At 42.9% G+C, this 18445-nt stretch overlaps 2 protein-coding genes across 9 annotated transcripts in view; both read right to left on the reverse strand.

The window, feature by feature from the left end:
• The window catches only part of LOC125458288 (protocadherin gamma-A11-like), a 199301-nt gene that overhangs the window by 57138 nt on the left and 123718 nt on the right, over window positions 1-18445 (reverse strand). For 2 of the 8 annotated variants that reach the window (XM_048543457.2, XM_048543456.2), the window contains exon 1: window positions 1465-3886. The exons of 4 other annotated variants lie outside the window; for them this stretch is intronic. In XM_048543457.2, coding sequence (XP_048399414.1) covers window positions 1465-3777 — 2313 coding nt within the window. In that variant the 5' untranslated portion in view covers window positions 3778-3886. Of the gene's footprint in view, window positions 1-1464; window positions 3887-10761; window positions 13762-14495; window positions 17263-18445 lie in introns of those variants that run through there. 2 more of the 8 variants (XM_048543455.2, XM_059650541.1) reach the window with 2 other exon arrangements.
• On the reverse strand, window positions 3829-10095 carry LOC125458214 (protocadherin-10-like). The gene is made up of 3 exons (XM_059650516.1): window positions 6570-10095; window positions 6034-6081; window positions 3829-3834 (listed from the first exon to the last, which is right to left on the reverse strand). Exons 1-3 carry the CDS (start codon window positions 8931-8933, stop codon window positions 3829-3831), a joined length of 2418 nt encoding a protein of 805 aa, XP_059506499.1. The 5' UTR covers window positions 8934-10095.

Raw genomic sequence — 18445 nt, forward strand, 5'->3', positions numbered from 1 at the left:
CAGGTTTCCAGTGTCCATGGTATCCTGTTTTAGACATTCTTATCACTTTTACACAATCCAATCATTTCCTTTTGTCTTTTATTGCTCATTGTCCCACTCTTATCCATTTTCATTTCAGGACAGTCTTTTACAAATACATTTAATGTATTGTTATTGATCTGTTCGCATTGATTCGATGAAACCTGGTTATACTTTAGCACTGCACATGCACCTATGCCCTGTGAATGGCTTCAAAAAGGCAGTGCATCATGGCCTTCTCAAAGGAAATTGTGAATAGGAAACAATTGCTGGCCTAGCCATACCCACACCCTGAGAATGACCATCAAAACAAATTATTCAAAGATGTGTTGGTTGCCTTATCCAGTGTTTTGAAAAGGAACACAACTTCTAGACTTTCCCCGTTATTTGGATGACCTCATTTGTTCCACCAATTTTAAACTTTAAATAAACATCACAAATTTTTTAAAAATATCGTATTTGACAATACTTAATCCCTTGAGTGGTAGAAAGTCACACTACTTTGTTCTGAGGAAGGATCACTCCACCAGAAACATTAAATTTGATTTCTCTCCACAGACACTGCCAGAACTGCTGAGGTTTTCCAGCAATTTCTGTTTTGGTTTCTGATTTACATCATCCGCAGCTCTTTTACACACTTCTTTTTTAAAGTTCTCCCAATGCTTCTAAAATTTTTCGCCGGCTGAAGCACGCATTAGGCGCCTAGAAACGAACATTGAAATTGTTCTTTTTAAAGCCCTGGTCAGAATTTATGAACTTTGCATTGTATTTATATTGGTCTCCAGGCTATAAATCTAAATTTGCAACACTAACATTAGATTCATTTCCACCTAACTTTCACACCTCTCAGCAAAATTTATCTACCTCTGCCGAAAAGTATCTAAAGATTCTGCATTGTCAGGAAGAGCCCACTACTCAAATCCTCGCTGAAATAAAAAAGAATCCTCGGTTGTTAATGGGCGATTCTTAATTCAATTGTGACCCTTAATTCTAAATTCTTAGGAAACATTCTCTCCATGGTCACCCTTTCAAGCTCCCAGGTTATTCTTGAACCCATCGGTGGACGCCTATGCAAAACAGTCTACAAAAAGGGCAGGCAATTTTGTTTGCGTTATTGACAAATGAAAGGTTACAAAATGATTTGCACTTGGGCAACAATCAATACAGAAGTGGAGAAAGCTATCCTTTGGGTTTCAGACCTGTGTTACGCGTGGAAGAACAATTAATACCCTGAGGATATGCACAATACCAATGACGGGTCTTCAAGATCTCCAGCTTACTGCGCGCTGTGCCTTACCTCACTGAAGAAACTGATCCCATCATTTTACAACATTTGAAGCCTGACCATGTCTTGAGGTCACAATAAGGCGGTAGCCTATATCGATTAAGAATTTGAATTTTGGGAAATACGTTGCCACTTGTCTCTTTATCCGATGTAGAACATACCTCGTAACAAAAGTTTTGAGACAGTGCGTCACGGCCAAACACTTCAACATAGTTCGGGGGAATCTGAAGGTTCACGCTGGCTTTTTGTATTCCATTGAGAGAATGCGTTGACCCGAAGCAGCAGCCCGTATCAAGGGAGCAGCTGTGATGGTGAAAAACGTTCCTACTTTGGTGGACTTTGATAGCCAAGATAACCAAAATCATTAGAAAAATGGATGAGGTCGTCCCTAAAGCTATGACTAAGTATAGGCTTAGGTCCGAAGGCAGTCTGTCATCCTCAGTTAAGCTATTGACTTCAGAAAGGATTTCACTCTCACTGTCCGTCAATGATAAGATGATATTTATGGTGGCAGTCAATGGGGGAAGCCCATCGTCTTTTACTAGGACAACCAAGCGCTGTTTGGTTGCATCTTGACCCGTAATGCGGCGTACTGTCCAGATCTCTCCCGTGTCCGGAGCAATGGTAAAAAGACCAGGGTCAGTAGCCTGAGCCAGTTGATAAGAGAGCCTTGCATTGGGACCAGAATCCGCATCAGTGGCTGACACCTTGGTCACCAGGTAACCCGGCTCTGCTGATCGAGATACTGTCTCCACTGCTGTCGACCCATACTCCGGTATTGGGGATATAATGACTGGGGCATTATCATTTTGGTCTAGAATGACCACGAACACATCCACATTACTGCTCAGTGGAGGGATTCCAGCGTCGAGAGCTTGGACCCGGATCTGAAACTTCTTCAATTCTTCGTAGTCAAAAGAGCGCTCGGCAGATATTACACCGCTGTCTGAATTAATGGAGACATAATTAGAAACGGGGTCGTGGCCGACTTGTGTCTGTAAAATAGAATAGGACAGTCTGGAGTTCTGATTTAGATCCGAATCAAAAGCTGGCGCTGAGTAGATTGAACTGCCAATGACGTTGTTCTCAGTGATATAGGTAGTGTATGAACTCTGCGAGAAACGTGGCGGGCTGTCGTTTATATCAGAGATCTTTAGCTGAATGGTTTTGTTGGAGGTGAGTACGGGCGAACCTTCATCCCAGCAGGTAACGGTGATATCATATTGAGAAACCATTTCTCGATCTAGTAAATCTTTGGTGACCAGTCGGTAATAGTTCTTAAATGTTGAATCCAATTCGAAAGGAAGGTTCTTTGGGATCTGGCAGTGTGTGTTTCCATTCTCCCCCACATCCGAATCAGTCACACTGATTAAAGCTAGCACAGTCCCCAGTAGGGCATCTTCAGGCACTGAACTGGACAAAGAAGTCACCGTTACTTCAGGCGCATTATCATTCACATCATCCACGTCCACTATCACATCGCAATGCACGGGTACGGATCCTGAGCCTTTATCCACAGCTTGCACACTAATCTCCAATTGCTTTGCTGATTCAAAATCGAGATGTCCTTTCACACGAATCTCTCCAGTTGTGGGATCCACACTGAACAGCTCCCGCACTGTAACAGAAATGTGGCTACTAAAGGAATAGACAATTTCTCCATTGGAACCTTCATCTGGGTCAGTGGCGTTCACTTTGACCACCAACGTTCCTACGGGCACATTTTCCATCAAACTGACACGATAAAGGGACTGGCTAAAGGTAGGTACATTGTCGTTGACATCCAGAGTTTGTATGAGAATCTGTGCAGTGCCAGATCTCTGCGGAATGCCCCCATCTGTGGCCGTCAACACTAGCTGCAGTGTGGGCTGCTGTTCTCTATCAAGAGGTCGCTCCATCACCAGAACCGGGAGTTTAACGTCCTCACTGCGAGATTGTACATCCAACTTAAAATACTGATTAGGAGCCAACTGATAGCTTTGCAAGGAGTTGGTGCCTACATCGGGATCGTACGCAGGCTCCAATGGGAAGCGAATTCCAGGCACCGCTAACTCGGATATTTCCAAACGGAGCAGTTCCTTCGGGAAATGGGGACCGTTGTCGTTTATATCCAAAATCTCCACCTCGACGTGATACACATTCAGTGGCTCGTCGATCACAGCCTCCAGCGTCAAAGTACAACCGAGGCTCGAGCCACAGAGTTGCTCTCGGTCAATATTCTCCTGCACCACTAAAATCCCATTGTCTACATTCAAACCGAAGTACTCTATCCTGGGACCGGATACGATCCGAAGATTCCTAGTCGATAACTGCTTTACATTTAAACCCAAATCAGCCGCGATGTCCCCAACAAACGCGCCCAGCTGTAATTCCTCAGGAATGGAATACCGAATCTGTCCAGAAACCAGGTTCCAGCGGAACAATAAACACAATAGTTGCCATCTTAACAACCAATATATTTTATAAAATCCCATTTCTAGCACAAAGCATTTCAATCCTTTCAGCACGTCACAGCGCTGTCCACTTTACTCCTTGGAATAAAATGATTACGTATAATTTTTCAAAATCCAAAATAAAGAGACATAATACCTGCAATTGAGATACATTCTCAGAAGCAATTTCTGATACATCTTATCAATTCTTCTAAAATCACTATAGATTGGGAATATAAAATATCCCGCTACTCGCTACCCAATATCACACTGTATCAGATCCTATGTGATGGCGGATGGGACGAGAAGGGGGTAGTCTGGATCTCCAGTCACCATTCAGTCACTGATTGGTGGATGGAGACCCATTTGTCCTCAACCAATCACAACTCGCAGCATTTCTTAAAGCTATCAGGTCAGCAAGTTTAACATTTATTGTTGTACAATGAAAATCCTTGATCTATTACTTAAGTGATCTAACTTGCTCCGTCAAAGTACCTAAGAAGAAGCTGAAGAAAGATGAACATTTGGAAATGCATCTATATGCACTCTGTGCAAAACATATGTTGCCATGCACGCCAAGTAACTAGTTGAAGTGATTTGTTTTTATGAGAAGCTCGAATGGAACTGTTCGAACCATATACTTAATACACAAGATTCACGTGTCATATTGTGAATGCGTAATGGCTATCTTAACTGTAAACTACACATAAGTGAGAGGAAAACAAAAAGAAATGCTGAAAACATATCATCTGATCCCCTTAAAATGCTCTCAAACGGACATCCCCCTTTCACATTGAGTTAAGTGATTTCAGATCCCTCTGCCGGCATTCTGTTCTATCCGTGACACTCTGGGGGAAGTATGCAGATTTCAGTAACCCCCAATAACACTTGCCATTCAAGTGCGTCTTTCATGCTATCACAGGTTTGGCACCTAGACGTTCTCTGCCCTAAACACCCGAGACCCCAATTACTCCTTTCAGCTGAAGCAGCAATTTACACGCACTTCTCTCAATCTAATTTAGGATACATTATGCTCAAAATATTTTTTCCTCTTTCCCAAGGGAATGGATGGTGTGTTAAACAAATGCAGACTGCCTTGCTGCTATGTGGATCACATTTGTTCAGTTCGCAGGCATGACTTTCAGCTTTCAAGGGCTTATTATTTTAGTCCTGCACTTTGTTCTTACACTGACATCTCTGTCCTCAGTCTGCATCACTGTTCCATGAAGCGCAATGTGCATGTAAGGAACAGTATTTTATCTTTTGATAGACACTTTACACCTCTCAAATTTTAACTCTGGCTTCAGTTGGGGGAGGCAATATCTTCGTGTGGCCATCAACCCAGAGAGTTAAATGATGTTCTGAGGACCTATGCTCGAATCATGCTACGGCAGATGGTAAAATTTCAATTCAATAAAATTCTGGAATTAAGGCACTAACGTTGACCACAAGTCCATTGGATTGTTGGAAAAATCCATCAGATTCACTAATATCTTTTAGGGAAGGGAACTAACATCCTTACCAACAACAAGAACACCACCATCGTTACCTAGTCTGAACTGCATATGACTTCAGACCCACAGCATTGTGGTTGACCCTTAACTGCCCTACGTACAATTAGGTATGGACACTAAATGGTGGTCCAGCCAGCAAAACCGACATGCTGTGCATGAACAAGAGAGCTAATTTCTCACAATAACCTCTGCCCCATTTTGTTTCTTCTCTTTCCCTGTGTTGGGTTTTCTCTTCATGTTTTTGTCACAACTTACAATACCTCTACTCAAAACATATATTTTGCTTCTTGCCTCATTCCGTTTTGTCCTGGAAGACTAGCTTATAGGCTGTTATATCTCTCCTGGCATTCATTTTATTGCAAACCTTTGTTTGTCCTTGTCTTACCTACTTCTTACTCAAATCCCAATATATTTCTAACTATTCCCAGTCTGATGAACAGACACAAATCTGAAACATGTTAACTCACTTTCTTTCACCACAGACGTTGTCAGACTTGCTGAGTTTGCACAGCATTTTCGATTCTAAACACATCAGACGTTCAGTATCTGCAACTTTTCACTTTTCCATGCCAAATTAAAATGCATTCTTTCCCAATAAATATAGTGCAAAATATATTTGGATTCACAGTTTTCCCCAAAGTAAATATGTATTCAACATTTGGAATTGTTCTGTTAAATGATAGTATTTTGTAGATTTTTGTTTTAACTTGTTCTCTTTTAGATGTAAGATAAAAAAGTGTGGAGCTGGATGAACACAGCAGGCCAAGCAGCATCTCAGGAGCACAAAAGCTGACGTTTCTGGCCTAGACCCTTCATCAGAGACCCTCTCTGATGAAGGGTCTAGGCCCAAAACGTCAGCTTTTGTGCTCCTGAGATGCTGCTTGGCCTGCTGTGTTCATCCAGCTCCACACTTTGTCTCTCAGCTATCCCCACCTCTTCCACCACCTCTGGGGACCTTTTTTAAAATATACCATAAATATATATGTTCTTGTTCCAAAAATGCAAGGAAAGCTACTGGGTTGTATTTTTTATCTTCACCTTCAACTGCATAGAACCACACAGAAATAGTTAGCTATGCGTTGGAAATCTCCATTGTATGTAAGACCACAAAACGAAGGAGTAGAAGCAGACCACTCAGCCGATCGACTTATGTGCAACGAAATCAAACTTGTGGTGTATCTTTTTTCCCCTTTTGAAGCAATATCTCACCTCACTATTTACAATGTTTGTACATTTTTCTGGAGGTGAGATGTGTGGGTTTTTTCCCTTCTCAATGTATTCACTCCTGACGTTACATTTCAAATGAGATGAAGTGCACACCTTTGAAAAGGCAGAGTCATGCTTAGTTGAACCTAAGGTTGAACATGTCTCGTAGCGGAAACTCTGAGACAGAGGGTCACCACCAAATACTTCCACATAATTTGGAGGTATCTGAATGTTTCTGCTGGCCCTTTGAATGCCATTCAATGAATGTCTTGATTCACAACAGCAGCAGGTGTCCAGGGCACAGCTGTAAACTCCGAGCCGAGTTCTGTTCCTGTGCACTTTCACAGCAAGGACGATTAAAATTATCAGAAAAGTGGACGAAATTAATGCTAAGGATATCACCAAGTAAAAACTCAAATCAGAAGGGAACCCGGGATCTTCATTTAAACTTCCAGCATCAGAAAGCAGCTCTGATTCCTCATCGACCACCGATATACTGATCGTCATAGACGCTGAAAGTGGTGGAGTTCCGTTGTCTTTTACAATAATTGTTAAACTCTGCTTTATTGAATCTCTGCCCTCAATTCTACGGACTGTCCAGATTTCGCCAGTATCTGGTGAAATCGTGAAAAGTCCTGGGTCAGTAGCCTGAATAATCTGATAAGATAGGCGAGAGTTCTGACCAGAGTCTGCATCAGTGGCAGATACCTTGGTAACCAGGTATCCTGGTTCCGCCCAACGGGACATTGCCTCTGTTGCTGTTGGCCCATACTCAGGTAGTGGGTGCAGAATCACTGGAGCATTGTCGTTCTGGTCAAGGATAACAACATCTACTGACACATTGCTGCTGAGTGCTGGAACTCCAGAATCCTGTGCCTGAACATGGAACTGAAAGTTTTTAAGTTTCTCATAATCAAATGTTAACTGAGAAAGGATGACTCCATTATTTGAATCAATACGCACGTAGTTGGTCACTGGTTCGTCCTGAATCTGTTTTCTCGGAATAGAGTAAGATATCTGACCGTTCGCATTGACGTCCGGGTCGGACGCTTCCACAGAGAGGATTGACCCTCCGATAACATTGTTCTCCATCACATAGGCTGTGTACACGGGCTGTTTAAAACGTGGAGCATTGTCATTTACGTCAGTGACCTCCACCCGCAAAGTTTTCTTGGAAGACAGTGGGGTCGAGCTTGCATCACTACAGAGGACAGTGATGTCGTACTTGGAGGCGGTTTCCCTGTCCAGTTCCTCCCGCGTTAACAATTTGTAATAGTTCTTTAAAGGAGAATTCAATTTAAACGGAATGTTATCTGGGATTTGACAGCGGACATGTCCATTTTCTCCTGAGTCTTTGTCGGTGGTGCTGATCAGAGCCACCACAGTCCCGGGCACATCGCCTTCACTAACTGGACTGAACAAAGAAGTTACTAATACCTCTGGTGAGTTATCATTCACATCGGTAACATCGACATGTATGTGACAGTACACTGGAACCGCATAAGGACCCTTATCCATTGCCTGAACATTGATCTCAAAAGCATTATTTTCTTCATAGTCCAAATTGCCTTTCACTTTGATCTCCCCTGTTTTGGAGTCCAGATCAAACAGCTCACGCACTGTCCCTGAGGTATGACTGGTAAAAGAATATTCTATATCGCTATTAGAACCATCATCCAAATCAGTTGCTTTCAGTATGATCACCATTGTTCCTTTGGGCACATTTTCATTCAGGCTGACCCTGTAAACCGACTGGGAGAACACGGGAGAATTATCATTGGCGTCCAGCACCGTGATTATTATTTGAGCAGTGCTGGACCGCGGAGGGATCCCTCCATCCTTGGCAATAAGCTCTAACCTGTGGGTTGATTCTTTCTCTCGATCCAGTGCCTTTTCAAGCACCAGCACCGGCAGCTTCTCGTCCCCACTGCGGGTTTCAACGTCCAGACCGAAGTACTGACTCCCAAGCAATCGGTAGCTTTGTAGGGAATTGGTTCCAACGTCAGGGTCGTGCGCGCACTCAAGAGGGAAGCGCGCTCCCGGTACAGCCAGTTCAGACATTTCAAGGCGGATTTCGTTTTTTGGAAAATGGGGAACGTTATCGTTAATATCCAAAATCTCCACCTCAATTCGATAGACATTCAGAGGATTTTCGATCACAGCCTCTATAGACAATACACATATGAGACTCGACCCACAGAGTTGCTCTCTGTCAACTGTCTCCTTCACAAGTAAAATCCCATTGTCTAAATTTACGTCGAAAAACCTTTTGTTGGGGCCGGGCACAATTCGAAAATTTCGAGGCGACAGCTCTTTCACGTGTAAACCCAAATCCTCGGCAATGTTTCCAACAAAGGCACCCAGCTGTAACTCTTCAGGAATCGAGTAACGAATTTGCCCCGAAACCAGAATCCAAGAGGGGAATACACAGTACAACAGTTGCAGTTTTACTAACCAGTGTATTCTATAATATCCCATTTCCAGCGACAAAACATTTCAGATGCTTCAGTGCAGCGCAGCTCCGTTCGCCAACTGGTCTCAATAAACTTCCCTATATATAATTTTGCGAGAGCTGTAATTTGCAAAGTACCAGTATTACTTATAGATCCTAGTCTCATTTGTGACGGCCGTTCCTATTCATTCGAAAATCATCCGTAGGTATACGTGCAAATCGCAAGACAGAAACCGACAGCTTGCTGTCCATTTTACACTGTCGCCGATCTTAGGTTGATGGTGGATGGGGAGGGAAAAGGGATCTCCAGGCATGTTCTAGCTTCTGATTGGTGAACGTAGGTATGTCCATATCAACCAATCATTGTCTTAGGCGTCGCTTAAAGCTCGAATGTCTTTGCAAACCTTTTGCGTAAGAACAATATTTATGGTTGTACAACCAAAAATATTCCCACTTCTTTCCTTCAATCTGTTAGCTCTAGACTTTTAACTATCAAAGAGTTTTTCAGCAATACAAACACATTTTCTAACAAAATTACAGCAAGGCTAATGATCCTAGTTATTATTTGCAGATAAATGGTACAGCAGTTTCTTTTTATTAACTGTATGTCACGTATAGACGACACTGCGCAAAGCACAGATGTGGAGACTGTCTATTAGGCAGGTAAAAACAAAGCTGAGAAAACGACTTTTGACTTTCACCATCATAAGGCATTGATACACAAGAACATAAGAAAAAGAGGCATAAATAAGCTACATGGGCCATCCAACTTCTTCCTCCCACCCCCCGCTTCAGTAAGAACATGACCCAACATTTCATTAATTCGACTTTTCCATCATCTCCCCATAAACTATTGTTCATTTCAAGTGCTTAAATCCACCTCATTTTTAAAATACATTTGATTGAACATCCACTGTTTTTATTTACTCTTTCATCGATGTGGGCGTCGCTGACAAGGCCGACGTTTGTTGCCCATCTCGAATTGCCATTGAACTAAATGGACTCTTAGGCTATTTCAGAGGTCACTGAAGAGTCAATCACATTGCTCTGAGTTTGAAGTCACACATAGACCAGACTTAAAAAGGTTGGGAAGTTTCCTTATCCAAAGTACATTAGCGAACCAGATAAGATATGTACACTAATTGATGATATTTTCAGTCACCTTTACTTTTATTCCAGATTTATGGATTGGATTTAAATTCCGAGTCTATAGGTGTGAGGCTTGAAAAGCACAGAGGGCCAGACAGCATCACAGGAGCAGGAAAGTCAACATTCCCCGCCGAAAACCTTCGTCAGAAGTTCTGATTTCCTGCTCCTGTGATGCTTCTGACCTGTTATGCTTTTTCAACCTTACACATATAGACCCTGAATTCAAATTCAATCGGCTTCTGGAATACCAGGGGTATACCACAATACGGCCATCTCCTCTATTTCTCTACATTTCTCTCCACGTCAGCACTAAATAAGGATTCATCACCTTGAGAATATGACCAGTCGTCTTGCCTGTTTAGGGAGGGAAAGAAGAATCTCAGCGTTTCAAAACTGCAGTTCTTTTTATGTTGAGAACAATGAATTCCTTTACTATTCATACGATGCGTCAAAGACTTACTAACAGTTTAATACAGCAGAGCAATTACAGCGATACATATAACAGAATAATTATGAGGGAAAATATTTGGCTTCGATTTAGGCGCAGATGTTGGGATGGCGAGGAATTTGAAAAGCTAAGAAGATTGAAAGCCCAGGGAAAATGTCTACCATCGCTTCATATCCACATTAATATAGCTTTAGTTTAACGTGCGCAACTGCCAATAACGCATTACCTCCCACTCACCCAATAGCCGGGTGTCTCACCTCACAATTAACAGTATTTCTAGAATTTGCAGAGTTCAACATTGGTGGGGGATCTTTGCCAGCAGGGCCGGTCTTTCCAGCATGTGAACTCCGCATACTGCGAAACATGAAGTCTCTCTTCAGCGTATCTGAAGACGAGCACGTCTCGTAGCGGAAGCTCTGAGAAAGTGGGTCGCCCCCAAACACTTCCACGTAGTTCGGAGGAATCTGAAGGCTCCGACTGGCTTTGTGAGTTCTTGTCTCAAAGCAACAACAGGTGCCCCGAGAAGAGCTTCGGTGGTCAACACCAGGTCTGTTTTTATAAACCATAACGGCGAGGATAATTAAAATCACTAGAAAAATGACCGAAAGTAACCCCAAACCTATGACCAAGTAAAAGTTTGCATCCGAAGCAAAAACAGCTCCTTCTGGTAAAGTGTCCATCTCGGATAAGATTCCTGTTCTACTTTGTTCCACAGATACAATGATGGTCATGGTCGCTGTAAGTGGCGGGACTCCACTGTCTTTTGCAACAATGACCAACTTTTGCTTCCTGAGATCCTTGTCCAGGATGCTACGAACTGTCCATATTTCCCCCGAGTCCGCTGATATAGTAAAAAGTCCCGGGTCAGTAGACTGAAAAATCTGGTAGTCAAGGCGAGCATTCTGGCCAGAGTCCGCATCGGTTGCGGCCACTTTTGCAACCAGGTATCCTGGTTCGGTCGATCTCGAAACTGTCTCTATCGCCGTAGAGTCATACTCTGGTGATGGCTGTGTGAACACTGGCGCATTGTCATTTTGATCAAGGATAATAAATTGAACTGAGGCATTGCTGGCCAGTGGCGTAGCTCCAGAGTCCTGTGCCCGCACGTGAATCTGAAAGTTTTTAAGTTGTTCGTAGTCAAATGTTGTGTGAGAATATAACACACCAGTTTCTGAATGAATCTGAACATAGTCGGATATTGGTAAATCCTGATCCTCAGTTTCCAGGATGGAGTAGGAGAGTCGAGAATTCTGGTTTAAGTCTGCATCGAAGGCTGTCACAGTGAAAACAGAGGAGCCGACAACGTTGTTCTCCATCACATAGGCAGTGTATAAAGGTTGTGTAAAACGTGGAACGTTATCATTAACATCGGAAACTTCCACGCGGATAGATTTCTTGGCTGCGAGAGGAGGGAATCCTCTGTCGCTACACAAGATTGTAAGGTCATACTCTGACGTTTTTTCGCGATCGAGTGGCTTCTGAGTGACCAAGCTGTAGTAATTCTTCACAGACGAATCCAGTCTGAAAGGAGAGTCATTTGCAATTTGGCATTGAACCTGTCCATTATCTCCCGAGTCTTTGTCCTCCACACTAAACAAGGCTACCACCGTTCGAGGCAGGGAGTTCTCAATAACAGGACTGAACATAGAGGTCAAAGTTATCTCAGGTGAGTTATCATTGACATCAATAATGTTAACCAGGACATCACAGTACACAGGCGTCGCATAAGGCCCCTTGTCCATTGCTTGTACATTAATCTCAAAAACACGATTTTCCTCATAGTTCAAGTTGCCTTTGACTCTAATCTCCCCACTTCTGGAATCCACGGTGAACAGTTCGCCAACTTTGGAAGAGGCGTGACTACTGAACGAGTATACAATTTCTCCGTTAGGGCCATCGTCCAAGTCAGTTGCGTTTAGTTTGATGACGAGTGTGCCTTTAGATGCATTTTCCAGCATTCTCACCCTCTGTACTGATCGCGAAAACACAGGCGCGTTGTCGTTCGCATCTTGTACGATAATAATTACCTGGGCAGTTCCAGATTTTTCAGGGATTCCCCCGTCCTTGGCAATTAGTACGAGTTTGTGTGTCTTTTGTTTTTCCCTGTCCAGCGGCTTTTGCAATACTAACACTGGCAATTTGCCATCTCCACTGCGCGACTGGATGTCTATTGTGAAATACTCGTTACTGACTAACAAGTAGGTCTGTAAAGCGTTAGTTCCAACATCTGGGTCCTGCGCCGATTCTAGGACAAAACGCGCTCCTTCTACGGCCACCTCTGAGATTTCCAATCGGAATTGACTTTTTGGGAAACTGGGAGCGTTGTCATTTACATCCAGAATATCCACTTGGAAATGATACACGTTTAAAGGATTTTCAATCACGGCTTCTAAGGACAAGGTGCATATCAGATTCGGTCCACAGAGCTGTTCTCTGTCAATTTTTTCTTTCACAAGTAATATCCCATTGTCCACATTTACGTCCAGATACTGCTTCCTGGGCCCAGACACGGTCCGAAAATTGCGAGCTCTGAGCTCGTTCACATCCAAACCCAAATCATCTGCGATATTCCCAACAAAGGCGCCCAGTTGCAGCTCTTCGGGAATTGAATAGCGAATCTGTCCCGAAACAAGCACCCAGTAGGGTAAGATAAAGAACAAAAGTGACCATTTCAACAGCCAGTGTATTTCAGAAAATCCCATTTCCTGCACAATGCATTACAAATGCTTCAGCGCGTCTCGCCATTCAGTGAATCCTTGGAATAAGATTCCGTGCAAGCGATTTTCACCGATAAAGAGGGATAATATTACATTAAAATACCTGTATTTTTCACATATCACTGAAAAGTCGATCTGATCTTCGTATTTCTTTATAAAATTGCCAACATAAACGAATATTACACCCGGTGTAGCGCTACTCAGCTCTCTATACGGGTTTTACACTGTATCTGATCTACGTAATGGTGGATGGGGAGGGAACGGGGCAGTCAAGATCTCCAGACACATTACAGCTTTTTATTGGTGAATGGGAATTCAACCAATGACCATGCAGAACATTTCTTAAAGCTGGAATGTCCCTGTAAATATCTCAGTGGTATTGACATTTAGCATTGTGCAATCTAAATTTCTCCTTTATTTCCTATACCATTTTGGTGGCTCCTCTCCCATCTTTTCCAAACTTTGGTGAATGATCAAAAAATGGCTTCTTTGAAACTATTTTAAAACCTGAAATTATTTTATCTCTTCCCTAATAAGGTGTTATGCCACTTGAGTGATAACTCAGATTCCCCTGCCTTTCGATACACATTCCTCACTTTTTTCACATGTGACATTTAATTTCCTACGATCCCATCCAGTTACTTCATTTAGAAAGGCACGAAGTGCTGCAGAAACTCAGCAGGCCTGGCAACGTCTGTGGACAGAACGTTTAGTGTCTAATGACCCTTCAGAACACTTCGTCAATTATTTCATTTGACCGTCTGCTGATCAGAATATCTCCCCCAGTGAAGTATGAGATGTTTTAATTCTGCTCAAAAATGTAAACCCTGGGCTATAACACATTGCAACAATACGTATAACTACCATCAGAGCGCTGATACTTAATTTATTTTGTCCTTATGGACGAGTTTGGAATTCCAGAGCAAGCTACCATTTCCTTCCATTCTAAACTATAGATTATGTAGGTTGCAGGTGGCGCTTCTGGCATGTCAATTTTGGTTTATACACACATGCTTAATGGTAATTTTCTCTAACCAACACACTTAGCGCTATGGTAAGCCATGTGAACGCACCTAAGGGCAACTTATTGAATAGCACAGGAGCTGGTCCACAATTAGCGACTGGGCCTTCAGATAACAAAGCCGAATGAAAGGATTTTCTCTTGGGCATTTCCTAACCCAGATCTTCATGATCAGCATTGTTCCCGAGGACAATTGTAACTCCAAATCAAACCCATGAGGTGTTTTCTTTTCGTTTTTGAATAAGAACCTCACCTCAGAATTCACAGTGCTTCTGCACTGTGCATGGGTTGGTGTTCTTGGGGTGTCTCCATTTCCCCAATCACCATTCTGGGTGTTGTTCTTCCTGGCAGACATAGTGCCTCTGTGGGAAGACAAGAAACCTCCCTTTGTGGAATATGAAGATGAGCAAGTATCATAACGGAAACTCTGAGAAAGTGGATCACCCCCAAACACTTCAACATAGCTCGCTGGTATCTGGAGACATTTTCTGTCTTTTCGAAGCCCATTTCGGGAGTCCCTTGCAGTCAAACAGCCACAGGTGTCTACCGAAGAGCTGTTGTACACCTTAATCGCGAGGGTAATCAAAATCACTAGGAAAATGGAGGAGGTGAGGCCGAAAGTTATCACCAGGTAAAAACTCGAATCGGAAACGAACTCAGCGTTGTCGCTGGTCACATCAGAGAGCATTTGTACATCCGTTCCCGTCACAGACAGCACGAACGTTACTGTAGCTGTCAGCGGAGGTATTCCGTTGTCGTTAACACCGATTATCAACCTCTGCTTTGAAGCGTCCTTATTCACGATGCTGCGTATTGTCCAGATCTCTCCCGTATCTGGTGAAATGGTAAAAAGGCTAGCGTCAGAAGAATGGAGAATCTGATAAGTGAGGCGTGCGTTCTGACCGGTGTCAGAGTCTGTAGCAGAAACTTTGACGACCAGGTAGCCTGGCTCTGCGAACCGGGACACCGTCTCCAACACCGTGGAACCGAACTCGGGCAAGGGATGTACGATAACCGGGGCGTTGTCATTCTGGTCCAGGATAATTATGTGGACGGAAGTGTTGCCAGAAAGAGGCAGTTCTCCAGAGTCATGTGCCAGAACCTGGATTTGAAAACTTTTCAGACGCTCGTAGTCAAAAGTTCGCTGAGCGTATATGACGCCACTGTCCGAGTTAATAGAGACATAAGTAGATGCTGGCATGCTGTGAATTAGTGTTTCCGAGATATGGTAGGTTAGGCGGGCATTCTGATTTAAATCGGGATCAAAAGCAGTGACCGAGAATATGGACTCACCAATAGCGCTGTTCTCCATCACGTGAGCAGTATATAAAGGCTGCCTGAACTGCGGTGGGTTGTCATTTACATCTGAAACCTCCAGCAGGATGGTTTTGTTGACTGTGAGTGGAGGGTTTCCGGCATCACTGCACACAATAGTTACATTGTATTTCGAGAAATACTCCCGATCCAGTGTCTCTCCAGTAACCAATCTATAATAACCACTCAAGGAGGAGTCAAGCTTAAATGGAAGCTTATTTGAGATTTGACATTGCACGTGCCCGTTTTCACCCGAGTCTTTGTCTGTTGAACTGATCAGAGCCACCACAGTTCCCGGAAGGGAGTCTTCACTGACAGGACTGAACAGAGAGGTTAGGGTCACTTCAGGAGCGTTGTCGTTGACATCAACGATGTTAACTACAACGTGACAGTAAACAGGAGTCGCATTAGGTCCTTTGTCCTTTGCTTGTACATTAATCTCAAAAACGCTGTTGTCTTTGTGGTTCAAACGTTTCTTAATTTTGATTTCACCAGTTTTTGGATCCAAAGCAAAATGCTCCCGAACTCTATTGGAAGTGTGACTGCTAAATGAATACACGATCTGCCCGTTGAGACCAACATCCAAATCAGAGGCATCTAGTTTGATCACCAAAGTTCCTATAGGCACATTCTCCAGCAAACTGACCCTATAAACCGACTGTGAGAAAACAGGTGCATTGTCATTGGCATCTTCCACTGCGATTATTATTTCAGCTGTGCCAGATCTCTCAGGGATGCCTCCGTCTTTAGCAGTTAACACTAACCTGTGCGTATTCTCCTGTTCTCTGTCCAAGGCTCTTTCCAAGACTAAAACGGGTAGCTTGCCGTCCCGACCTCGCGTTTCCAGCTCCAGGTTGAAATAGTGGTTGGCTGACAACTGGTAACTTTGTACAGAGTTGGCACCAACGTCCGGGTCCAACGCGCACTCCAGAGCAAATCGCGTTCCCAGGGCAGCCATCTCTGAGATTTCCAGGCGGAACTGACTCTCTGGGAAACGCGGAGCGTTGTCGTTTGCATCCAGAATTTCCACTTGAAAGTGATACACGTTCAGGGGCTTTTCAATCACAGCTTCCAAGGACAGCGTGCAAGTGAGGGCTGGTCCACACAGCTGCTCTCTGTCTATTTTTTCTTTGATAAGCAAATTTCCATTGTCTAAATTCACGTCCAGATACTGCTTACTGGGACTGTCCACAATGTGAAAGCCGCGAGCTGATAACTCATTTTTATCCAAAACCAAATCGTCGGCGATATTTCCAACAAAAGCACCCAAATTCTGTTCCTCAGGAATCGAATAACGCATCTGTCCGGAAGCCAGTTCCCAAGAAAAGACGATACAATATAAAAATAGCCATTTCAATAGCCGATATGTTTTCCAATACTCCATTTCCAGCACAAAACATTTCAAGTGATACAAGCGCAGAGTGAAAACAAAACAAAAAATAATCCTGGCAAAAGAATCAATTATATTTCCATTCTGGCGAAACAGCTAGCTTGCCTGAATAACACAGTTTTAAAATTAAAAGAAATCTATGATATTATTGCGAACAAACCTTCTCATTTTGTCTAAAATCACCAGTGGCTGAAAAGTAGAAGACCTAATGTAACGAGACGCAGCTCGACCCAAGCTCTATCTGGTTGGACACAATGGCGGAGGGGAGGGTAAGGCAGTAAGGATCTCCGGTAACATTGTAGCCATTCATTGGAGGAAAGGGCTGCCTTACATTCAACCAATCACGACACTGAACGTTTCTTAAAGTTGGAATGCATTTCTAAGACATTGCTCAATAGTTAGATTTATTGTTGTGCAATATAAAATCATCTAACCATTTCCTTCACTATTTTTGTGCAGTTTTCACTCATTTGAATTATTAATTATATTCTAAATAGATCTGAAATATAATTGTCTTCATAAGATAACCTGAAAGTTTCTGCCACCATAAAGTTCACTTGGCCAGATTATTTTCTCCATTAAATATGCCCAATTGAATTGGACTTAAGATTGCTAAAATATGATTGGCAGGAAATCATTTCTCCCATCTTCTCATTGAATGGGACAGCAGACTCAGTGGGCTGAATGGCCTGCTTCTGCTCCTCTGTTTTACGTTCTTAGATAGGACATGTGAAGTTCAATCAACTTTCTTGAAAAGAATGTCACAAAATTCCATAACTTGCTGCAATATTGTTTTTGAAATATGTTTGCAACAGTCATGACTTAATGGCCCAGATATGGTAAGGAGCTGGTTTCCCCCTCATCGACAGCATCTGAAACTGCCATCGCTATTGTACTGTACACTCCTGACCCACATTACAACATTCATGGGCTAAAACAAGATTGGGTGCTTCACTGACAGCCTTTGTGTCTTAACTGAGGAATTAATAATCAATGATATGTTGCTAAACCTTTGTGCTGAAGGAATTAGTGGGGGACCTATACACATTGATCTTAAAAGAATGAGCAGTGATCTTATTGAAATGGAATGAAATATTCTGAGGAGGCTTGACAAAGTGGATGCTCAGGGGTGCACTTTAAAGATAAGGCGCCTCCTGCTTTAGATCAAGATGATGGAGAATGTTTTCTTGAGGATCAATAAATAGTCTCTGAAGTTCTCTTCAACAGAGAGTAGTGGAGGTGATTACACATATTGAAGATTGTGTAAGACAGACGTTTAATGACAGGAGAGGTCAGAATGATGAGGTGCTGACAGGAAGCTTGAGTTAAGGTTGCATGCTTTTTGTTGTAATCATATTAAATGATAGGACAGGTTCTGTGTATCAAATAACTTACATTTGCTCCTTTCTGTTTCATGATCTTTGGAACAGCTTTAATAATGAAGAGCCCAACCCGTCTTCTGGCCCATTGTGTGTCATTTTGAGGTGGAAGATGGTGTT

Source organism: Stegostoma tigrinum, chromosome 13 (genome assembly GCF_030684315.1).
Source record: "Stegostoma tigrinum isolate sSteTig4 chromosome 13, sSteTig4.hap1, whole genome shotgun sequence".
NCBI classification, from domain to species: Eukaryota; Metazoa; Chordata; class Chondrichthyes; order Orectolobiformes; family Stegostomatidae; genus Stegostoma; species Stegostoma tigrinum.